This window comes from Dromaius novaehollandiae, chromosome 1, assembly GCF_036370855.1.
Source record: "Dromaius novaehollandiae isolate bDroNov1 chromosome 1, bDroNov1.hap1, whole genome shotgun sequence".
In the NCBI taxonomy this organism is placed as follows: Eukaryota; Metazoa; Chordata; class Aves; order Casuariiformes; family Dromaiidae; genus Dromaius; species Dromaius novaehollandiae.
Genome location: NC_088098.1, coordinates 23,624,830 through 23,650,489, shown reverse-complemented (window position 1 = coordinate 23,650,489; position 25,660 = coordinate 23,624,830). Strand labels below are relative to the sequence as shown.

Genomic DNA, 25,660 nt, shown 5'->3' with positions numbered 1-25,660 from the left:
ATAATGCTACATGTATGCAGGCAAGTATATTATGATAGTAGATTTTATATATATATATTTTTAGTGAAGCCAATACTTTGCTAGCTGTGAATACCTACTGAGGGACATAAAGGGAAAATGGAAGATCTATCTTGCTAACTTTTGATGACTACATTAAAATGAGTTCAACTTGAGTTGAATGAGTTGACCTGCACGTTAAAAGCACCTACTACTCCAATTCTGACTAGAGAGAACCAATGGTAAATAATTAAGGTATGTCTGCTAATAATACAGACAAACACCTAAAGTTAAGTGAGATGAATTCCACATCAAGTGCAGGAGTCTGCACTTTCTGGGCACTTCTGATCATGAAAAAACATTAGATCAAGATAGAAAACTAAAATGCCTGAGATTGTATACAAAGAAATCATATATTTAGAAAACAAACAAACAAAAAACAAAACAAAACTTGTAACCGGTGAAGACAAGGTGATTTGAAAACTTACCTGTATGATCTACACTCAGCTGTTCTATCAGTAACATAGCCTCTTTGTAGGCTGAAGTTGGCAATTCAACATCCTCTGTAGTTGTGTCAGATGACTGAGTTAAATCAAGGTCAGTGACATCCATCTGTATGTTGACCTACAAACAACACAGTATTTTCTGTATACAACAGTATATAATTATAGATTATTACAAGTGCAAGAATGATCTGTTCTCTCATCCACTGCCCACAGATTTGGCTCAAATATGATTAAGTTGCACACAAGCAGCAATTTGTGCATCTGGTAAACTGCTATACAAGTGTTATTCCGATTTAAGTGGCTAAAAGCTGATATAAAATATTTAATCGAGAAAGTTATTTTACAGTACCTTGTTCTTTTCACTCCCCCTTTTTGCTGCAGGTCTAGAAAACAGAAATAGATTTTGGTATTAGAATGCTTATATTGCATTATGAATAATATCTAAAATTGTTGTGAAAATTTAATTTCACAACTCAATTAAACTAAAACTTAATAGAAGAATTTTATTAGATACAGCTAAAGACTGAAAAAACCTTATCTGTACTATGCCTAGTGGAAGGGATACCTTAACCACAAAATATTAAGCAAAAAGTTGAAATAAACATCACACTCCTTGGAAACGGCACTTTGCTCAAAATGGTAGGAATTAGGCAGCCACATAAACACCTACACCAATGAATTATCCATAACACTTGCTTAATACTAGAGCTTTAGCTTTGTTTTCAGCATTGAGAATCCTTCTCTTACAAGTCAAAGCATCATAATTTTGGGTTCTTAAGTCATGACAGTGTCACTGTCAGCTTGATGACTGACCAATGAAGCTCGTTTATACAACCATTCCAATTATCTTCCTATGGAAGACCTACTGTGTTCACTGCTCCATTTGAAGTAGTTTCGGGCAAGCAGAACAGAGTGAGTTTAAAAAAAAAAAAAGACTCTTCAGGGAAACCTGCTCTTCAGCAACAAGTAACTGCCTTCAGTCTGTGTTCATAAGCTCTAGCCTGTTTTTCCTTCTTGCCCACTTCACGCATCTTACATGCGACATACAACACAATGCTAAGTCAGAGATCCCTGAGCTAGTTCAAAGAAAACTGTTTTTTATTGTACACACAGCGGATTATAGAGATACAAATGCTGCTAGTTCCAAAGAGTATACAGCTATCTTAGAGCTGCATTATGAAGGGGCTAGTTAACCTTCTCTCTGTCTTAGCACAGGCATATGAGATGTAAAGAAAAGGAGAAAAAAATTGAGAAGCCTGCAATGAAAAACATTTGCAATTTCATGCACCTCGTGCATCCCCCCCCTTTTTAAATAGGGAATATATATATTTACACATGCACAAATGTATATAAATGTATGTGCACATATATACACATTCAGGTAATTTAGCAGTTGTGCACATCCAACCTTATTAATTTGACTAGCATGGCTGAAGCATCCTAAGCAAAAAGGAAGCGGTTTGAAACACAAAGGGCATCGGATAATATCGCCACTTGAAAGAACAAGTACGCATTAGGTTTACAAAACTTTTACCTTTAGTTTTCAGGTCAATTTTTATTATTGATTTTTATTAATTATTATTATTTTATTGTATTATTTTGTATTGTTAAGTTTTATTTCTAATATTCCTTATATTCAGTACCTCCCTTCATCTTGGGATGTTTCGCTGAAAGTGCTATCATCCAGTACTTGAAAATGAATCCCACTGGAAGAACTCATCTGCTGATTAGCCTTTTGCTTTGAAGTCTGTTTTTTACTCCCATTTCTCTTTGCACCTTTTGCATTCAGGGCAGATTTACTACATTAAACAAGAAGAAAAAAATATCACCAGTTGAGTACCTTTAAATAACACATTTCTATGAAACAGACATACTTCAGATGACGCTCAGAAACTACTTAGAAAAATGTCTGTGATAAAACACAGGCTTGACTCCAAAGATGCTGAAAAGATATCCAGGTATTTAAACTCCTTTTTCTAGAAATAGAGGGGAAAGGCGGAATCTGTTGTTGACTCAAGTAAGCTGGAACACATATCCACCCTCCTTCGGAGAAGTGTATGGAGCAGAGATTCAACCTGAAGGAAAGACAGGAAAATACCACTGTTTGGGGTTGTGTGAAAGTATCTTCAAATATCTCTCATGGAGATTGACTGAATTAGATCTCCCTTGCGATTTGCAGTCCACCTTCTGCCTGACAGACATCCATTCTGCAAGTGGCCTGGAGTCATCCAGAACAATCAACAGAAGAGACAGAAAGTGGGCTTGCATCAATGAGACTTTGCTCAGCTGGTGGCCTTCGTGCACATCATGATTATCATTCCATGTTTCAGAACTGAGTAAAACTAGTCCTTTCTAGTCAGCGTGCCAGAGAACCAGGGAGCATTTGGAAGTATCGTATAAACACCGTCTGACCAAAAAGAGTAAACCAACACTTCCCTCCTCTTCTATATAGACAATTATGTTCGTAGAGGTTGTGGAGGTACTTCTCTACTTCAAGGTTTCATGGTTTCTTCAGAGAGACTTGTCTGTCTCCCTCAGGAACACACTTCACTTGAACGACTAGGGCTTATTGTCAGGGCCGAAGCCATGAAAAAGAAGCAGCCCCAATGAATATTCTCACTTAACTCCCATACACTGTGCCTCAAATACAGGCCTAAATGTTTGGCTGAATTAGAGCCAGCATGCTCAGGGTGATGGACTTGAGTTCCACAAAAGTTCAATTTATTGCTGAGGCAATTCTAAACACCATTAATATATTATTTCAGGACCTTGCTAATGAGTTTTCTTGAGAAGAATTTTGATATTGGCAGTGAAAACAGAAATGTCATAGGTACAGGAAGTGAATTAGCATGAATGACTATCCCTGCTTTCTTGAACCACCTATCTGCTTATGAGGGCTGAAAACATAGCTGCACTAAAGCTGATCTTTCAAATTTCTATGCGAAGTGAATGAAAGAGCAAAGACTACTCTAATACATCACTTAGAAGTGTTACACTAACAGTTTAGACAAAATACTCTTCTTTGAGGACACAACCGGCAAAGCAAAAGGAAGATCCTATACATAAAAACAAAAAACACCATCAAGCCTTGTGGTATGTTCTGCTCACACATGAAATGAAACTATCTGGTCATGTACATGAAATCAGGCAGGCACTGTCCATCCGTGCCTTCTTCAAACCTTTGGGATCAATCTGATAATACTATTTTTCCCTTTTTCCTGACACAGAGGATCTGGACTTAATGAGAAAGAAAACATCAATTGCATGGAGATCACTAAAGTCACCTAGAAAAGGGAGAAAGCAAAGTAAACTGCAAGTCCCTACTTTTTCTTCAGGGCAGCCATTTGTCACAAAAACAGCTGTTTTTTCTTGTCTCCAGCTTTAAAGACATGTTTAGCCTCAGTATTGACAATGAAGACAATAAGTTTGAGTGTCTATTATGAACTCAGTTCTTCCTAAAAACAATATTTTTCTTAAACGTTCGAGAAGCAGTGGACTACTCAATAGGGCCTTCTGTATTTATGAAACTACTTTGGAGGACAAAGTTTAAAAAACAAAACTAAAGACAATTAGTTTTACAAATTAGAATTAGAGATTATTTTATTAGTGTACCTTTTCAGTGGCATTTCAATTAATTTTGATCTCTTCTTGGACAAAAAGACCTTTTTGTGTTTTTCTTCTTCCATTTCTTCATTTTCTGTTCTAAGACAGTCGCTCTTCTTTAGAGGAAGCTTTTGTTTCATTTGCTGATTAGTAGCATTGCCTGGCAGTATGTTTAATTGCCCGAGATCTTGTTTCGCCACTGTCTGCTTTTTGAAACATCTTTGCTTTCTTTTTTCCTCTTCAACCTACAGAAAGAAAAGTTAAGCTTTATATATTTCTCCTTGCTTCTTACTATCATTAAGAGAGAAATATCATACCCAAAATTGAATAATACAGTCTTTACTTCTAAAGCCATGTAATGTGAATTGAAACATTTCCATTTTACAGAGGTATTTTCATAAAATTATACTACAAAATATATCAAGGCAATGAAAGTACTTGGAATTTACTCGTGATTAAAAATACATGAAGAAAAATATAGCCCTTAGAAAGGAAATAATAGTATATCTTGAACATGAACAACTGAAAAGTAAAGGCATGACTGATGGACAGAAAGTTAGAAGGAATGCACAGTGTTAGTTGTAAAAATACAGGAGGTAAGAGTGAAGGAGTGCTGGACTATTACTTCCTTAACGGAGAACAAAACAAAACAATAAAAGCAATAAAACACCAAAAAAATCCACAAGCAGAAGTGGTTTCACAGCAAATAGGAATTTCAGTGAAAGGCAACGAAGGCACGCCATGCACAAATCATAGCAAATGCAGAGATTAGTCAAGACCCTGTTCAGAAGCTATTTTCATTCTTTGATTCAGAATTAGAACTAGTGTTATTGGGTGCATTTCTTTTTGTGGCAATGAACTGATAACTACTGACACTGGAACTGAGTGCTATCTGTTGTTAAACTAGAACAATAATACATTCTAGATTTTCTCAGAACCTTCTAATTACATAATGGGAAAGAGGACAACTCTCCACAGGTTTCTCTATTCATACATACTGTACTTCAATTGAACCAAAAACCAATTTGCACAAAGCACCTTTCCTTAATGACGAATAGCTAAAGTGAACAGGACCATTGGTACAGAGAAAGACTAAAGAATGAGGAGTAGCAGGTGAACTTCTACCTCTTTTTGCAGCTGTACCTTCTCTTTCTCCAAAGCCAGGAATACTATTTGCAGCATTCCTACCTTACTCTTAAATCTTTCCATATCTTGTTCTAGTTCTTCATCCAGATTCCTTTTCAGTACGCCACAAGATTGCTGAGCATTTTCAAAAACCCATTCAATTTCTGTTTCTGCTATTTTATGATTGTTGGTAAGGTAGTCTCTGGAAACATCGTCATTAAAACGGGAGTCTTTTCCAAATTCCCTTTCTGTTACAAAACAAAGTGCCTTTTTATCATTTGTAGAAACAGGTCTCATCTTCGGAAAAATATTAGAAACGTCATCCAAAATGCTTGTTTTTAAGTAATGTCTCAGAGAGTGTTCAGGACTTCCTTCTACATTTCTACTATTTCCATTCTCATTCTTTTCCATCTCCACAGCAGGTATTTGCTTTCCCTCTCCTTTCTCTATAGGTACTTCCATATTATCTGTATCATTACTGCAGTCTTCTTCATCTCTACTGCAGGTATCTTCCATGTTTGTATTTAAGTTATTTTGACCAGAAAGGACACCAGGACTTGGAATTATGATTTCCATTTTGGGTTGTTTCAGGCCTAGCACAAGTTTCATATCTCCAAATTCATGTTTACTTTCTATCTTATTACTTGATTCTGTCGCATGAGGTGAAACTACATGTAAACTCTTCAATTCTTCACTGAAGTCCTCTTCTGACATTTCTCCCATAAGGCAAGCAGTTTTATCAGTTTCATTAACTTCACCAAATATCTGCTTCAGCTCTGCCGTAATGTTTTTAAAATTTGTTTTCAATTCCCTTTTCTCATTTTCAACCCATATTCTTTCATATCTTTCTTCCCAAGGTTTTAGACTTAACTGCTTGTCAGTACCGTGCAATTCATCAGTTTGTGCTAGGGCTTCCTGATGTGAAACCTCTGCTTTGTCAGTCTGATTTTCATGTGTTGTTTTCTCTATCAAGTTGGTAGTTTCTAAAACATATTTATCCTTAAGTAAGCAGGTACAGACAAAAAGATTACCAAGAGAAAGGAAGTTACAATTAATCTAAGTAATTCATGTTGCAAACATCATATTCAACTGTATAAAAGAAATTTTGAAAGCAATTGTTTACAATCAAAACACAGGAAAGTAAGTTAAAGCTTCACTGAACCACTGTTTTCTTAAAAATGAAAAAAAACTTTGAGACAACAGTCTTCCTTGAATTAGATTTGTCTGTACATTAGGGTTACTTTTACCTTTTAGCCTGCCTTCTCTCTGTAACTCATGGCATTTGTCACTGTGAGGACTTGCTTTATTCCTGTTTCACTGCTGTAATACAAGTATTCTTTACAACTGCCTAAGTGTTCCCACCCTCCTCTCTCCATTGCTCTCTACCATCTGGCATTATACCAATCTCGGACAGTTGAGCTAATATAGCATGAATAACCTTAACAAGCTTTTTACAGTCCACCAAAAGGAGAACTGACTGTTAGGATTAGTTTTTCACCTGATGCTCAAAAAACAAACTTCATTCCACGCTCCAAAGAAAAGCATTTATTCAGCAAACCTGTCCCTTCCTTCCTCCATCACAAAATCAGAAGCCCAAGCTTCTCGAAACCATATCAGGCTTCACCCCCACCCACAAGCTCTTCTCCCCAGCCTCTTCCCTAACACGATGCTCTGTTGCTCAATGGTTCTGACTGCTCACGTTCTCTGCCACTATGCCCCCAAAGTGCTCCTCCCCATGTGCCTCCCCAGCTCAAACTCCCTTTCGAAACAGAGCCTGCAGTCCTGGTGTCCCAAAGGAGCAAGATCTCTTAACTCCTTGCTCATCTTTCTGGTTAGCCAGGCCCTTTTTCTCCCTCCACATTTTAGATTCACAACAATTCCTCCTTTTGCAATGGGGAAGCAGCATCTCAGCCAGTCACAGTCTCTCTCAGCCTCTGCTTCCCCAATCTCTTTGCCCAACTGTCACCACTTTCCAGTAGGCCTAAGTGCTGTGCTGCGCCCGTTAAAATCAAACGCATCCTACCTCCATGGTGCCTGGGTATGGGGCAGAAATCGCTTGCTCCACTGCCCATTCAGGTGTTACAGAAGACTCCAAACGCTCACTGGAGACCTCCCCTCTACCCAGACCTGACCTGTATGCCTAGTACAACCAGAAAGCCTGCCTCAAACCCCAGGGGATGTAACACCTTGAAAATAATCTCTTCCTCAACATTTAATTTGGCCAAAGGAGGGTCTATTCTGGAGGCAGAGAAAGCATCCAGTTGGTCACCAAATTTCAAGTTTTTGTTTGATCTCTCCTCATACAAACAGGAAGGCCTAGAGCATTTTATCTGAAAGATCAGCAGATGATAAAAGATGGACAAATCTCACACACGAACACTGGACCGTGCATTTTGCATGGAAAATAAAATATACTCAACTGCACTGTTTCTCAGCATTGCACACTTAAAGAAAAACACTGGTCAAAATTTAGGCAAATCAGCTGGAAACAGAATACTATAATGGCATGTATCCATCATAATAGCAGGCATTTTATACAACCATAGGAAAACTGCAGCCAATTTGACTTCAGATTATAATACAACTTTCACCTATAAGACTCTTCCTTTGGCATTGTTCATTGACTGGTAAGTTTTCTTTTGCCTTAATGTTTAATAAAATTATCCAGTTCAAACTCTAATTTAAAATATTTGGTTTTACATACCTGCCTCCCACAGTTTTCAATAGGATCTTTGATGGTTTCCTTTTTCTCAGCTGAGGATGACACATGAAAGGTAGGTTCCAAGTACTCACCTATAGTGAAAACCACATTTTTTTTTAAATAACAAACATGAGTTAATACAGTTTAAAAAAAGTTTATTTATGCCTAGAGTGCATCCTGATTCATCATATTTATGAGAAAGCCTTAACAAAGACTAATATATCCCCCCCAAATTTGTGAAATCCTAAAGAGAAAACTATCTCTATTATATAGTGTTATATAAAAATATACACATATATAAAAAATATAATGTTAGCATAGCCACACTGCATGCCATACAGTAACTAGCTACATTGTTCCACCAATTTTCATTTCCCTCTCACTTGTGCACAGAAAGCCATGAACAACAAGATCACATGCTTGAAATCCTCAGGGCCCCAGACCTACTCGGTGCATAAAAACAAAGTTGTCTCTAGACAAGAATCCACACCAAGTACTTCACGAAACAGCCATCAGTAAAACTGCTGCCTCATCTGTCGCAGAAGATGGGAAATGTACATTGGATGAAAGAGGGGTTCATGAAATGTAAGAAACAGTCCAGAGTCAAGACATTTCATTTGTACCTTGGAAATACAGATATCACACTTTTCTCACAAATTCCTATATAATATTAGACAGGTCACAAACTCCTCAGAAGCAGTCATTCAGTATGGGCTCCCTATTTTGGGGAAATACTTTGAAACTCTGAAGGCCCACTTTCACACATGATAAACAGTCCCAGCTACAACTTAGACGCAGCAACTCATCATCATTCTCTATGTGGAAGATGCACTTTGAACACAGAACTATCAGCTACCCAAAAAGAAACAAAGTTCCAGTAGTTCAGGTGCAGCACCTAAAACAATCACTCTGTACCCCCCTTCCTACTCAAAAATTGTGCAGTTTCCACACAACAGCCTTTCTGTATGTACATACAGCATCAATGCTAAGCAGGGGCACAGTCCTCCATCCTTCCTACAAGGAAAGGAAGACAGGGAAAAAACAGGTATCATGATATGCACACACAAAAGGACCCAGTATTAACAAGCCCCATGGCCAACCTCACTTTCGTCATTTTCTACTTTAGGTGCTTCATTTTGCAAGCTTTCACTTCAAAGGGATTACATTAGATACATGCCTGGAGTTAGACAACTCGGGCATCTAAATCAGAAACCTAAGCTTCTCAAACAGTCATACAACATCCAGAGAGCAATTCTAACCTCAAGTTACACAGCACAAAATCACATCCCTCTCCTCCATGCCATTCCCAGTCATCGGTGCGTGCAATTTTCTAGATTTTTGTAAGTTAAGTTTTCTGGGTATTTTATCATACAGCATTTGCCAACACACTTCAGTCATTAGCAGGTTGACTGCACTTATTTCACAAGGTAGTTATGGAGATGTACTGATGATTAGGAAGCAGCTCAGATAATCTAATGATGAGCTGCTCATGCAGTTGAAAATGTATGAGGAATCTCTGTCTTCAAGCAGAATTTGAATAGCAGGCAGTAAAGCAAGTTTGGGGACATTAAGTAATGAAAAGAAAAAGACAAAAACAAAACCCCTTCCCAACAGTTGCTCAAGTACCCACTTCTTACATACATAGGGAGGATAGGGTTCTGTAAATAAAACAAGTATCTTTCCCTTTTTCTTTCCTCCCTCCCAACCCCCCTTTCAAGCCACCCATCCTTAAGAGAACACACTAACAATAGTGACAGCATCAACTATAGGATACCAATTCCTTCAAGCGGATCTGTGCTTTCTCCTGTATGACTCAGATTATGCTTCCTTCCCAAGAAGATTCTCAAGTGGGCATAGAAAGCTACTCCAGAAGCACAGCAGATGCTGCTTGGGAGTTTCAGCTGGAAGGGGTGGGCAGAAATTTGGAGTCCAAGAGAAATATCTGCACAGACATCCCACTGGCTCATAACATCCTTTCAGAAAACAAAGGAAGATAACTCGGAGAACAGAACAGGACACACACACTGTGCCGGTAATCTGTACATAAGCCTCTTATGAGCTCATAATTATTCTAAAAAACTAAGAGTTTATACATGCAGTATGCTCAGAGTTTCATATCTAGTAATCCCAGAAACCTCTCCGCTGTAAGTACAGTAGGGTAATCAATTGCTCAGACAGAAGGGACCACGCCTATACCATCTCCATGAAGGTGTGTTCCCCAGATTTCCTCCTCAATATATGTCTCCTGTTACTTCATCAGTGTTCATTCAGGTCACACGTTGCAACATGCGTGCATCATCCAATCACACAACTTGGTATGTGTGGTCACTCCCATCAGGTACATGGAGATCCCTCAATTTTGATAAAAAGATAAAGTATTTTGTGAATGCAGAAGAGCTGCAGAGCCTTTCCTGAAAAGATGGCACAACATTGATTGAATGAGCTATTCTGGTAGCCTGTATCTGCCTGAAAGCTAGATAATAGTGGTCCCACCAGCACCCAAAGTCTTGTACTGGCCCTCTAAACATGCAGGTCTCACGCTCCATTCAAAGCATATGGGTACCTAAATGTTTTGGATTCCGTTTCAGAGATCAGACACTTCAGGATTAGGTGCTACAATGTCATGATTGGAAGCAACCCAATTTCCTATTCAGTCTTGCCCTTTATGACTGATGGTAAAGTTTTCGGCAGCAGCTGTTGGAGTCTGGAATCTCAGTCTTCAGATAGATTGTATGAGCTTTGGAACATATATGTTTTTTCCTCATAGGGTTTTAGCAATTTTGAAAAGTCCGTACTATAAGCACAGAACAAGGAGAAACGCGTGGAAAGATGAAAGGCTACAATGTTCTTCTGTCTGCAAAATTCCAGTTTTTACAGTCTTGGTAACGCTAAACCTCTGGAAAAAGTAATTCATAAGCATAACCTAAAAAAAGTATCTCTTCCTTTATGTTGCAAGCAAAAATTCTCCTCTAGAAGCACCAATTCCAGAATCTGTGATTTCTGTATCATTGTCTGCTATCAACATCAGCAGAGAGGTATGACTGCCCCCTGACAAGACTTTTCCACTTCTAGTGCAGTGTAAATTTTTAACTAAAACACTGATAGAACACCAGTCTGAAGCTTCTGAAGAGACTATAATTTGAAAAAATGCACATCAAAAATTCATACAGTAAATTAAATTCCATCATTATTTCCAGCCATGTATTACTAGCACATATTTTTGTTATTGGATACTTGCAGTGGTGTTAGAAGAATCCTGCTCATGCCAAATGCAAATACCCACAGAAATCCTGGTGCATCCAGAAGCTGTAAATCCCCCACCTTTTACTCTGCCTGCTCTGTAGCAAGTACCAAAAAATGACCCTTAGTGTTTTGTCCAAATGTCCTTCACCTTCACTTCCTCTTGTAAGATTTCCCTCCTCCTAAACTGCCTTACAGAATGATTTTTTTCAGATTACAGACCAAAGCAGCTACTCTTTCTTACAGAGAACATGTGAACACAAGCACTTGAGCTTGATCCAAAAACATGTTCTGAAAAAAGTATTATTACATGTACTTCTTAACGCCTGATCTTCAAGATAACACATGAGGGAAAAACAATACAACTTATGAATAAAAACACACATGAAAATAAACAGCTGATATGAAGTGAGCTATGACAATACCATCTCTCCTTTCTGTGTCTGTAATACTGTAAAGTACTGGTCCATTACTGGAGCTCCACCTCATACTACTCTGGTAATACAGATAAAAACAACTTTTGTATTCTCATTAAGCAACTTTCACAACCCTTTACGCTTCTGACAGAAAACACCATCACTGCAAAATAAAGGGCAAGAGAAGGGTTCCTGTTGCTTACACATTGTGAACACACACACACACACACTTCCTGGAGAAGCTTAACCTCTGTTAGCATCAAGGAAAACAGTATATTTTTCCTAAATAAGAAGTATGAAGAACAACTTGAAACTATTTGTATATCATACTTGCAAGCCACAATCATTTTCTAGATTCCCTTCAATTACCTAATTTATTTACTTTCTTATATCTGAGTTCAGCTCCCTCTGTTTTTTTTATTTTCAATATCCGATTGTCACAGTGGAAACTCTAAAACCTAAGTGGGGAATTGTTTCTCATCTGATTAACAAATACACAAATATTCATTAAAACAAAGACACTACTGAGTTTTGAGAAACTGTGGAGAACCATTAAGGTCACACATCTCCCTAATGTATAGCGGGCCAGCTAACAGCTTTACTTTTAAGCCTGGCTTCCAAAGTAAAGGGAATTCCTGAAAACACATTGGCATCCTGTCATTTTCTTCCACCCTGCCGTTCTTCCCTGCTTCCTTCCCCTAACTCTGAACCTGCCAGTCAAATTCAAACTAACACAACAGTGGAAGGCTTCAGAGGAAAGTATTTGCTACTACATGTTGTAAAACAACTGGCAGATCAGCAGAGAAAAATGAGTCAAGTAAGCACTCCTGCTAACAGCAGCTACAGCATGAGTCCAACAATTTACCCCTTCTGTCTCACCAGCTGCTCCTGGACAGCTTAGCTAGTACACCCACAGCACACACTCCTTATTGCTCCTCTGGAAACTGGTAAAATCAGAAGAGAGCTAGGAATACCAGAAAGGGTGTTTTGAGAAACTGGAAGGAAAGCAAACTTGAAGACTGTCTGAAGAGGGAAGGTGACAGCAGGTGTGTCGGAAGAAGCCTACATCATGGAAGGTATCTACAAGGGTGAATGGCAGACTAGAGGACAGAGCACACAGGACAGAGGAGTATTTCAGTACTCCTTCTGCTCAGGGAACACCTTGCTAGACTCACTGATTTAATGTTAGGAAAGAATTAGCAAGTACAACGCATCTGTTCATAAAAGAACACAATACCAGAAAGTTAGGTATGTGGGTTCATATTTTTTTCAATGTATTATCCTACAAAACACAATAAAACATTTATCAAAATACAACAAAAAGAAGGCTACAAATATCTTCAATATCCTCTGCATCACCAAAAGCAAATTCCTCCAATAGATCTGTAAAACGAACAAGGCAGATGCTTAATTCACTGCTACTGTCTGGGAAAATTGTGAAGCTCATCCCGGTGACCTGAGGTGAACATTACCTGATTTTTGCCTTCCTCTTTTAGGAGAGGTTTCATTTGTTTCTAAAATTGATTCGGAGATCTTCTGCTGTGAAAAACACAATCCAATGCATACAAATAAAAGTAAATTCGAAGTAACTACATACTATTTAACGAGCAGGACAAATAGTTTGACCTGAACAAATATTTACCTGGGATTCGCTGGGTTTCTCTGAAAAGCCTGGAGATGAAAATTGTTTAAGGAAATATTATTTTATTTAATGCAATTCATCATCTACTCCATGCAACATCAGTAGTTTGTTTCTACAACCAAGTGTTAATTCAGTATCTTTCAATGAAATAATACTTAACATTCAATTACCTTATCATGCAGCATTTGTATTAGTATATAGAAAATGCACAATGCCTATTCCTATCATGCACTTTAGATTTAAAAAAACAAAACAAAACAACAAAACAGAGAACTAGAACAATTCATGTGAAGCAGTAAGGTCATGCCCATTAACAGAGCAAGAACAAAACTTTTAGTCCTTTTAGGAAGCAGGATTCTGTTCCCCAAATGAACTACTTCAAAAGCCAAAACCAGCCTGCTGTAATGAATGATCAAAAAGCAGTACAACAGTACTATGACTGTGATTATCATGCAAGTATTTGAACATTGATGAGTATTTTCCTTTCCATTGACTGGACAGCAAAAGACACAAAAGACAACTTATATGGAAGAGCAATGGTACGGATATAGGGGTCACCGACTTCATCATTCAAAGAGATAATATCAAGCTGGTTCTGAACAGGCAACTCTGGCTTAGCTTTCAAGGAAACAACATAAGCAAACACTGTTTGGCTGTAATATCCACTTATAACTTAAATCCAAATAATAGGTTTTTTTAAATTTTTGTCCAACATTAAATCATTTCCACACCCACATAACCTACTGGCCTGCCTATATTTCTTGAATCCTCCATCCAAACTGTGATCTCACAGTTTCTGGGTCCTTTTATGAAAGGGGTATGAAAAAAATGTTACTAAGAGCTCCACACTAATATTAGTATTACCAAAAAAAAAAAAACCCTCAAGAAAAAAACCCGAAATGGTATTTGATTTCAGCAACTTGGTGATCCAGTAGTATGGAAATACCTGAAGATTACCACCATCATCTTTTACTACCTTTTCACTCTGCTTTTACACTTATCAAGCATACAAAGCAACAGACTTCCACAACAACTCAACAAGCTGATTTGGACCTCCCAGGTACTTGGAAAATTTTGCTTCTAGCCTAACGGGACAAGACTGAGTAGGCTTCTTTAGCTATATAGTAGCATCCATATTCCAAGCAGAAGCGACAAATCACTCTTTAAAGAAGAAATCCCTCAGAAGAGAGTACTACCCTAACAACAAAACTCCCTTGCCTTCCTGTTAAACAGATGCTTACAAAGCAGCAGGCAGAAACCCTATCTTAGCAGCAAAACTGAAGTGTAATTTCATCACATAATTTTAGCCTCCAGGCAAAGTACAGCAGAAACCTATCCAAACTTCAGCTAGGGAGGGGGAAAACAAACAAACAAACAAACAAACCAACAAACCCAAAACCACGTGCGGCCAAACCATAGCTTTCCTCTCCTGCCACAGCAGTCTGAAGTGCCTTATCATCAATGTTCAGAACAGCTCAATTCTAAACCATGCACACTTTTACCACTCTAAGCAACATGTATAATGCATGCAGGACAACCTCCTTAGCTAATCAAACAGGGCAGCAAATGCTGTTCTAACTGAAGTTAATTAACAATTACCAAGTGCTTGTCCACCGCTATTTGGACACAGGCTAATGGCACTTTAATTAATACACTGATAAATGTTTAGTTCATTCTATAAAAGTTTACAATGGTAAACAGTTGGTCAGGCAAGAAATTACCATTATCTTGCTCCCTTGAAATACTGTGCAAGCACGTTCCACGTCTGTCTGCAGGCAGAAGCAGCACACTGGCCGACCGATTTCTCAGACTTTCAGAATCAGGCTGTTCAATTTAAAAACATGCAATATAAAGACTGATGCAAACTCATTTTCCACTCTTTTCCAAGAAAAAAAGCTCTGGCTAAGCCAACATGCATCACGTGCAAAAAAGTGTAAACCAGGCTTTTGTAGCTCAAAAAAAGCAGCTGTGGAAAGAGTACTTCAATAAATAGCACCCTGGAAAAGTCATAGCAGGCATGAATATTTTGAGGTTTTCATAAAAAAATCTTAACTCAGATGTTAATCCTCTAAACTATCTTAGCTTGTCATCTTGCTAAACCTAGACAAACCCGATATTCACAGAAAAAAAATTAAGATGGCAAATCAAGAAAAGAAAAAACTGGGTTTCAAACTAAATTGAAGCTCTTCCATGATTCAACGCTTGCACTTAAGCTGCACTTGATGTTCAAGTTTTAGCTTACGATCACTGGGCATGTATCCTGCGGGGGTGAGTGAAACCACAGTCTCACTGGAAATGCAAAGCAAGGGCAATTTTGGATGAACAGAGACTAAGTCAAAGCTTACAAGGACTAATGCTATCTTAAAAAGCTTAATCTTATATTTTTAAAGAAGAAAAAAAAAAAACAGTTCATTTTTCCCACAAGGAAAGACAGGGTTTGCTAAAGACCCTGCTCATTTTCTTCTAGCCAGCTGCAACAGAGAAAGAACTAGAAGGGCAAACACACCCAGCATATTAAGTATCTGTGTGAAACATGGCTTTCAAAAAAATGCCTAAGTACATCCACAAAATATAGAAAGTATCTATGCAGAGGAAAGTAAACATTGACATCGTAGACCCTATTTGCAATCATTTACAACTGACTAGATCAATATAATAGAGTGGTATGTGGGAAAGAGAGTAAAAATCCTCACTCAGCTAACCTTTTAAAGTTTCAGGATATTTTAACTAACTGGAAACTTGACTGTTTCAATGTTACACTAGAAATCACATTCAAAGGCCAGTTCCTATGAGACCTAGGACATCAGCAGACCCTACTTAGGCACAGTCCTGACTGAACAGCTTGCACAGAGCAGAAGCTGCTCAAGTTCACAGGAGCAAACACATGGCAGAAGCGGCCAAAGAGGGAACTGAGCCTCATCAGCGCTAGGGCCCACGTCCAAAGCAAACTCCTGAGCGGTTCCCCCCACGGGGACCCCACTGCACCCCTCACTGAAAGCACCTCAGAATCCCACGGAGAGTCGCTGTCTTCCTCCTGCTTCACTCCTGCTGCCGACGTAACACCTACAAAGGAAGGGAGAAATGACACACCATGAGTCCTTCTCTGCTGCTCTCCTCTGTCACGCAAGCCCTGCAGCCAGGAAGATGGATAACCCTTCAACTACAGAGGAAAAACAAGGCACTGTCACTAAAGGGTATCTTCATCCTCAGTCACACCATGGTGTTATCTCCACTTCTTGTTGGGCGTAAGTCTCAGTCTCACCACGCTACTTGGCTAGAGTAGGATATCTTCACTGCTCTGTTTTAAGTTATCACATTCTGTAAAACAGATTCAAGAATCACTCAGACGGAGAGAGGCACACATAAAAGCAGGAAAGAGCCCCAGGGTATGGGAGCACCCACACCGAAAGAGGGGAATCGTATATTTCCAGCCTGAGCTCTGACTGCTTACGCTTTGCCAAATGCTTTCTGAGGGTAAAACGTGTAAAGACAGAAAAGCATGTACATACACACCACCATGAATACAGCAGCTTTGGCTATACGCTGTGTGGCATTTCATCAGCTACACATGCTCTGGTAATAGACACTGGTTCAAGCTACTTTCAGGACATAGGCAATGGAAACGGTGGTTTCTGTTCCTGCTGTTGGATCTGATATGAGTACCAAACTGGTCAACTCTGGCAAGGCTCAAGCACTCATGAGCGTTACAGACATTCTTTATTTTAAACCTCAACAAGTTGGGGGACTAGACTGGGATCATTTCCTCCCAGCTTTACTCAAAAGTCTTTCCAAGCCTTCAGCCAAGAGCAATGACAGCTTTTGAATCTGACAATACAGTCAAGGAGGCAGTTACTATTATCACATCCAAGACACTACAGTCCCTCTCTCCTTCATCCACTAGTCTTGTTCAGACATCTTCCAGGAGAACGTGGCAACAAAAGCAAAAGTGGCACTTGCTTCATAAACCATAATTTGGAATCCAACATCACAGTTTCAGATCTCCAGGAATGAAAGGAAAGGAACAAAAGCTACTTTCTTTCTCCTTAGGATTTGCAGGCTAGGGGAAAATCAGGTAATATCTCAGAAGTTGATCAACATTTTAATTCATTTACTGTGTGCAAATATCACAGAAAAACGATTGGGATCAATACTAATTAACTTACTTCTCACATCAGCATGGTCTTCTGAAGCATTCCGGACTTGAAGGCTGTCATCACAAACAAAATTTTTCACACCCTCAACACCTGCACCTTGCAGGTCCTCTTCACCATTGTCCTCCTCCTCCTTTTCTTCCTCTTCAGATGATTCTTCCTAAAAGAGACCGACCAAAACAGACAGGCAATCAACACTTTGCAAAATACATTTTTTGTGTAACAACACAAGGCAGACGGGACTTTGGTGTCTGGCTCACAGGTGGCGAAGGCAGTCTCAAGGGGGGCGGTGAGGTGCCCCCGCACTCAGGGCCCAGAGCTGGACCTGGTAGTGCCTGACCAGCTCCAGCCCCCTCCAGCTCCTGGGTCGCCATCTTGTGGGGCGGCCACAGCGTCTGGGGGCAGCGGGGCAGTAGAGCGCCCAGGGAGGGTCATGGGGTGTTAGTGGGGTCCCCAGGGTGGGTATTGCAGTTCTGCCTGCAGTTCTTCCATAGGAATGTATTCGAGTAGACAGCAATACCTAACGTTGCAAATATCCTTCTCCACTTCCGAAACATCCCCCTGCCCAGAAGTGCCTCCGAGAGACAGCCTAGCTTCACCTAGATTACAATATTCAGGAGCAAACTCTCCTTGTCTCCCTACTTTGCTCCAGGGAAAACCACCAGCTCCCTCACTCTCAAACAATCTTACTCAAAACTCCTTTTGCTTCCTCACTTTCACCCTTCACATCACAGATTTGACCGGACTGCAGTAAGTCTTCAGTGATAATATTTGTACATCCTCCTGGTCTGAGAGAATTTCATTCATTCTAGAAAAAGTCTACTGTCTATTCTTTTACCCCCAACACCACTATAGCCACATATAAAAAAATATTAAAAACACTACCTGATATTATTCTTAAACTTAAGAAATTGCTTCGGCTAGGAGTATGTTTTTAGTTAGACATTTTCTAATATCAGAAAAAGATGACCCAAAGATGGATCTATGTGAAGAATAAGTATTAACAAAAGTCAAGCTTACCACCTGTTTCTTACCTATATTAGGCCTTTAGAAAATACCCTTGTGATTGAATTATCCCTGTATACTTACTTTGGTACTTGAGGGAAATGCTGATCTTAGTTTTTCTTCATAGCTCTTTAAGCAAAAGCTTTCACTTTCTTGTTCCAGTGCTTCACAGACTTTATTATCTACTTCTTCGCATTGCTCCTCTTGAGCATCTTCAGCATCCAGGCATTCAAGAACCACAGAGTTCTGCCTTTGACTTTCAAGCCTTGGGTTTTCTGCTTCTGAACAAGAATTATTACCACTTTCAAAGACATCATCAAAACTTGATTTTTTCTCTTTGAGACCACAGCTGTCTGAGAGAGGCAAAGCTGTCTCTTTTTTCCAGTCTGCCATTTCAGAGTCTGCAAAACAGGAGTCAGTATTTCTGTGAAAATCTTCCCGAGTCACACATTTCATTTTCCAGCTTTCCTCTCTATCTTGCAAATTATTTAGATATTGAAAAACAGCTTCTTTTGGTACTGACTTGTAAGATATTTCATTACTCATTATTGGAGGAGACAGAGGCATTATATTTTCTTGTGACTTTTCATAACACCCAGCTAAAAAAGACACAGGAGTGTCACATTCCTCCATTTTCTCAAGTTCTCCACATATTTTATGATGATCCTCACAGACATTTCCCATTCCACACTGAGCTTCCCCTTCATACTTGGCACTACTAAAATGCCCCAATTCCTGATTTATTTCCCCCTTCGCTTCCATTTTTTCCCCCTGCTCCTCCTCCACTATGTCATCAGATTGAGTTTCTTCTTCATCTTCCAGATCTTCCTCCGCCTTTTCATCTTGAGTAAGATCTTCCTCCTCATCCTCTTCATAGTCTTCAACATCCCCACCATCACCATTTTCATCTTCTTCCTCTTCTTCCTCCTCCTCTTCCTCCGATTCTTCTTCCTCCAGGTTGCTTGCATCTGAAACATCTTGATTCAATTCTTCACATTCTCCTTTGCTAAGGTTTGTGTCTGACGGTGTTACTTGTTTGAGGTTTTCCTTTGGTGACTTAGGACTTTCAATTCTAGAACCATCACCATCATCTTAAAGTATGAGGAAAGCAAAAATATATGTGAACAAACAAAATGAGTTACACAGGTGATAACAGGCATATTACCTGCTTAAAGCACAGGAGAGGAGTCATCTGGGAATGTCTGGAAAAGGAGCCAGGTGAGGGATGGGCAGGATGGGGGAAGGACTTGACCAGGGACAAAGGCTTAGGAGGGGATTCAGTATCTTCATCTTCACAATCTGACTTATTTTTCTCTGAAATGACTACATGCTCTTTTCTCATAATGCTACTTTTCTCATTTACTATAGCCAAAAAGAACAAAACAAAAACACAACACTTAACATGTCTACATTTGTGCAGTATTTCATATAATCTTTTCCAAATAGCTTACTGTTTTTCCTCAGCTGTTGGGAAGCATTCATTAGCAGCGTCAAGTTTGGCTTCTGTGGCTTCTGTAAATAAAAATCACTTTAAGCACAATTATCTATTTATTTTAAAAGGGAAAATAACAACATTTGTTTGCATCAAATCTTGAACTGTAAGTGAGAGAAGGCTGTCCTTTTGTTTCCAGATTGTTTCTAAAACTATGTCTACATGCATCACAATTCTATAAAACCTGTTTCTGAATTTGTATTTGAAATAGTTAATTAAAATTCAAGTGTGTTTAGGACTGCATTTGCAGGATGCTTACTTTTAAACGTGTACAAGCAATGCAAGTAACTGTTAAATTGTTAAACTATTAAATTCCCTAGACTTCCCTGGAAGTTTCAACATTATGCTAGAAAGATGGATCATTTCCATTTTAACCACTAAAAAATGAAACCATGTTAAAATTACAGCATTACAGTGTGGGTTCTGCCACCACACACAGACTCTTCATCACAGCATAATCCCAATGCAACAGACCTCCCCTATGGGAGAAGTGGATAAACCTTCAGAACATCAGTAAAAAGAGTGGGTGAGAGAGCACAGACGTGCTAAAAAGAATTCCATCACACGTGCAGCGTAAGATCACATGCAAGCACAGAATGCCAACATATAGAGAAGAGACCTGCTTGAGCAACTCCCCCCTGAGCACACTTGAGAAACCTGACAAGGAGGAAAGGAGAGCCAGGGCATGAAGCATTTCCGCAGATTTTGATCAATAAATGCCCTTTTTCCATATCAGTCAGAACTCTATCACCAGAGTTACCTGAAACAAAGAGCAAGGTTTGGAGGACAAAAGAATAGGTAATCTAGGAGTTGATCAGCTTTTATGATCTAGAAATCTGACTCAAATGAACCAGAATGAAGAAAACAATGTGGATGTTCCTTTCAGTGTCACCTACTGCTCTTTCCCCCCACAACCGCAAGACTGCTGCATGCTCTGCCACAGCTACAGGTCTTGGAGGAAACAGCTCACAGTAGCAGAAAGGGTGGCAGGCAGGACACTGCTTTGCAGGAGAAGACAACCCTGCCTGGAAATGCGGTTTCACTCAATCCCAGAGAAAACCTGCCTTCAAATCAGTCATTCTATGGAAAATTTTTCCTGTAAAGGCACAATACCTTGGGAGTAAAATCAAGTTCTTCTTCTTCAGAAGTATGCCAAGTGTCATCACTATCTTCTTTCTCAGAACTTCTTAAAAAGAAAGCAAAGTAAGTACTGTCTCTCTCAAATCCTCCTTCAGGTAAGTGTTAGGTATTGTTCCAAGCTCACCTTATTGAGTCTCCATGGGAAAAGTCATCTATCACTGTTCAAATATTAAACGACATGATTAATTTTTAGCATGCCAAACCTTCTAATTTCAACAGTACATTCAAACATTTAACATGGACAATTCTACAAGTCATACTACAGTGAAACTTGGGATAGTTAAACCAACCCAAGACATCATGGATGAAAATACTTCCCAAACAACTGATTTTTCAAATCATATTGAATTAAAAAAACAAAAAAAACCTAACAATTATATTTCCTTTGGGCTCTTATACCTACAAGTTTAAGAAACATTTCTAAAATAAAAAAATAGCACAGTATGAATATGCTATGTTAGTAGACAGTTATCAAATGGTGGTGATTTAACACTACAATAAGTAAATGAACCACTGAAGTATTCATACTACACATACCTGAGTACATATCACATGCAGAGATTTTATTATTTTAAACACTATGCACTTTAATTGCCATACACTATACTGTATTCACTTTTCTACCCAGTTATAGATTATTCTGAAAACATCAAGAAAAACTGAAAGGCATAACCAAGAACTGAAGGCCATCCTTATGTAGGGGAATCACCAGCAGTTCTCTGCACTGTACCAAAGAGGGGTACCAAGCAGACAAGAGAGACATAACCATGCCATGCTCTACTATGCTCCAAGCTTTCAGCAATGGGATGAAGGTAACTTGCACATAGGGTCACAGGATAACTCATGTCAGAAGGGACCTCACAAGGTCACCTCCTCTGCAAATCAGACTCAGCTATGAGGTCAGACAAGGTTGCTCAGGGCTTTATCCAGTATGGTCTTGAAAGCCTCCAAGGATGGAGGTTGCACAATATTTCTGCTGGACTGTGCTTATTGTGACAAAGCTGCTTCTTACATTTGTTAGACCCTCTCTTGTTTCAGTTTATGCCTGTGCCTCTCAGCCTCCTGCCATGCACCACCGGGAAGTGCCTGGCTTAGTCTTCCTCATAACCTCCCCGTACTTACTGGCAGGCTGCTGTTAGGTCCCATCAAAGCTGCCTCTTCTCCAGGCTGACCAAGCCCAGCTCCCTAGCCCCTCCTCACGGGGCAAGTGCTCCTGCCCCAGCTAGCTTCAGGGCTCTCTGTTGAGAGATCAATCTGTCTCTAGCACCAGGACCTAAAACTGGACTCTATCCTCTAGGCGCCGTCCAATGAGTGCTGAGTAGGAAGAGGATAATCACTTCTCTCAGGCTACTGCCTGTGCTCTTCTTCATAGAGCCCAGGGTGCTGTTGACCTTCTTAGCTGCCTGGACAACCTGATGCTGCATTATGCTCAGCTCGCTCTCTGCCCAGACCCTCAGAAAACCAAGACTCCCAGCAGAGCTGCTCCCCAGCCAGGCAGTCCCCAGCATGCACCACTGCAAGGGGTTCCTCCTCCCCTTTTGTCCTTGCTGCATTTCATAAGGTGCCTGTCAGCCTCCATCTTGTCGAGGTCCCTCTATAGGGCAGCACTGCCCTAATTCCCCCAATTTGGCTTCATCTGCAAACTTGATGAAAATGCACTTGATCACTTCCTCCAGGTCACAGATGTACTACTGATATCTGATACTCTAGGAATACAGTCCAAGAAGTACTAAAACCTCTCAACTATCAACAACTAAGATGAAATAAAAGGGTTCTTTGATTCCCAAGACTGAAGGATGGAAAAAAAATTAAAAACAAATATAACCTACATACAGAAACTATTTCAGTGTTGCTGAAATTCCTGATGTGTAAATGCCAACTAGTATGACAAAAGTTGCTGCAAACAGGAGACTGGAGACTTTCAAAGTCAAAATATCATCTTGGATAAAAACATTTAAGGGGAAAAAAAAAATCCAAAAACGTATCATCACCTGTAGACACACATTTCCTCTACTACCAGCAACACCTAAATGAGCGTGGAAGTTATGCCTTTCCTAAAGACAGGGCTTACGTGAGAACTTTGACGATTATGTCTCCTGACCTGAACAGTACTTTTAGACAGCAAAATAAAGCGTACATGTTCTGCAGAATCTCACACAGACAAAACTTTAAGGCTGGAACTTCCCACGGGAGGACAAGCTAAAAAATTAAAATGCAGGCAAACTCTCTTCTTTTTAATGTTTCCTAATTATAAACACACTGCATTATTCTGTTACTATACAAAAATGCTGTGTGTAAAACTAAATACTCAGTGTCAGCAGTCTAATTTACCTGCCAACCTCCCAGACAGAGTAGAAAACTGTCTCTCTGAAATGGGCAGTTAGGTTAGAGCAGCTACAAACTCTTGACAGGGGCTTCAGCTATATCTTCAACTAGTGCTCTTAGAATTAATTGAAACAGCTGAGTAAGTTATCCGAACTTTTGCTCTTAGATATATAAAATAATAGGTGATGATCAAAATCAGGTCACATTTCCATTTTAGAAGACAGGGAAAGAAGTTCGTGACATAGACCCTTGCCAGACTAAAACCACAGCCTTGATGCCCCATGATAAAAGATGAAATCTAAAAGAGTCATCGCTGCAGATGGCTTGTTTCCTCTTTAATTCAAGCCCATTTCTACTCTGGAGCAACAGCACATCAGCAGATTTTTTAAAAGGCACTTTTACTAGTGGCACAACACAAAGTAAAAACTGAATTCAGTAATACAGGACTCACGCAAAACATGCAAACAAATACCCCCCCAACCAAAACCCCTAAATATAATTTATAAACCCCAAACCATCAAAATAGGGACCTCCAAGATAATAAGCAACATAGATATATTAATAGTTGTATATTGTATTACATGTTTCATATTTGAAAGGCTATTGTACAGAATACCTTTCCCTGATTCTCTTGTTCTTGATGTCTGGTTGAGAGACTGTTGCATTCCTATATCCATTTATGAAAAGGCATGGAAAGGACAGATGAAACAATGACATCAGAATAAATTTGAATCACAGATTTGGAAAAATATAAAAACCATAGACAAAGCTATAGCAGTGGGAGAATGTTTCACGACTATTAGTCTACAGTTAGAAAGGTGCTAGGTACAAAAAGAATCATAATCTACAGAAATCTACGTGCAAGGGACAATGTCAAACAGCTTAATTTTTAATTTACTTGTTCAATCTAAATTACCTATATTCCAATATTTTGAAATACTGAAACAGATTATTAGATATTTACCACCAACTCTAATCTCTACTTCCTGCTTCTCTCAACTTGACTAGTCTTCACCCATCAAAACAGATGCAATTCCTTGATATTTAGAGTTCTTTATGGATACAGCACACTTAAAATCCCTCCCTCTAAGCGTCCCAGAAGTGCTTTAGGTGCCAAAAAGTAAACCCTTAAGATACCCTGTCCAGAAAATCTGCAGGAAACCTTGGCTCTCAGTACTCACATCACCACATAATTTCCACCTACTGTGCTATTTATATTCACTCATTTCAAGTGATAGTTTTAGTATGTTTGTCATCCTCACCAATAAAGCTGTTGCCTTAAACCAGCACATCTTAAAACATTGTCTCAATTGCTGCATGATGCAAATATAGGCCCTACCTATCTCAGTTTGCCACAGGGGAGTCCAGCTTGTATTTTATCATGTTGAACAGATCAAAGAACTATGCCGTCAGCCAGAGCTCAGACACAATGACCAGACAGAGAGAATGCTCTGTTTGCATAAGGCTATGGTGTGGGTCGCAACTGGACCAGGAAAGAAGGAGCGCACGTGCACGTGTGTTTGTCGTAGAACAGACATCTTAATAGACTAGATTAAAAATAGTCTAGAATAGAAATCACTATCCACCTGCTATATCCAACCCACTCAGTTAATAAATTTTGTATTTTATGGCATTGTGTGGTTCTGTGATTGCAGCAATGCCACACCAAATTCCTCCATGACAGGGCCTTAACTTTTGTCTCAATTAGTTAAGAAAGGATCGCAGATGTTTTCTCATCCCTTCTCCTCCATTTCTCACTTTTCTTAAAACAGAAAACAGGACACCTTTTCCTGATCCCAGGAGATGTATGTTAGATTGGAGTTCTCATCCATGTTTCAACAGCTCTGTGCTGCAAAAACAACTTCTCTAGGGACTCAGGGAAACACTGATGGAACAGTACACCTTGTATGTTCTGCAGCAGTTATGAAAGCTTCCACTTCAGACATATTAAAAATCCGGACCATTTCTTTTGGAAGCACTGCAGAGTTGTTATTTCACTAAGGGAATTCTGACTCCAAAGCCAAAAAGTCTGTTATCAGACACACAAGGGCTGGAAGCCATTCAAGTGGAGGTTTTTGCAAATCTGTCTCTGATTAATAAAAAGCTTCATGTTTTGACACAACACAAATGTTCAAATAAGGATTTAATTTCTTAAAACTCATTTGTTCAACGTTCAAAGTCTTCTTTTCTAACAAGGAAGCGCAAAAGAAGCAAAAGGAGTAAGATACTGAAAATCCCAGAAAAGTAACACTGAAGAGCAAAAGAAAAGAATTCCGAGGCTGGTATTTCTCTCAAGATCATCCCAGCTTCTACTCTA

At 39.3% G+C, this 25,660-nt stretch overlaps 1 protein-coding gene across 11 annotated transcripts in view; it reads right to left on the bottom strand.

The window, feature by feature from the left end:
* The window catches only part of ANKRD26 (ankyrin repeat domain containing 26), a 65,786-nt gene that overhangs the window by 31,083 nt on the left and 9,043 nt on the right, over positions 1-25,660 (bottom strand). For 4 of the 11 annotated variants that reach the window (XM_026097335.2, XM_064507283.1, XM_064507278.1 and 1 more), the window contains 15 exons: positions 21,143-21,176; positions 20,992-21,064; positions 19,838-19,898; positions 18,471-19,477; positions 17,394-17,541; positions 16,232-16,293; positions 14,952-15,054; positions 13,231-13,259; positions 13,061-13,127; positions 7,936-8,024; positions 5,232-6,230; positions 4,116-4,351; positions 2,147-2,302; positions 853-886; positions 486-621 (listed from right to left, as the gene is read on the bottom strand). In XM_026097335.2, coding sequence (XP_025953120.2) covers positions 486-621; positions 853-886; positions 2,147-2,302; positions 4,116-4,351; positions 5,232-6,230; positions 7,936-8,024; positions 13,061-13,127; positions 13,231-13,259; positions 14,952-15,054; positions 16,232-16,293; positions 17,394-17,541; positions 18,471-19,477; positions 19,838-19,898; positions 20,992-21,064; positions 21,143-21,176 — 3,234 coding nt within the window. The remainder of the gene's footprint in view (positions 1-485; positions 622-852; positions 887-2,146; positions 2,303-4,115; positions 4,352-5,231; positions 6,231-7,935; positions 8,025-13,060; positions 13,128-13,230; positions 13,260-14,951; positions 15,055-16,231; positions 16,294-17,393; positions 17,542-18,470; positions 19,478-19,837; positions 19,899-20,991; positions 21,065-21,142; positions 21,177-25,660) is intronic. The other 7 variants (XM_064507255.1, XM_026097339.2, XM_026097336.2 and 4 more) reach the window with 6 other exon arrangements.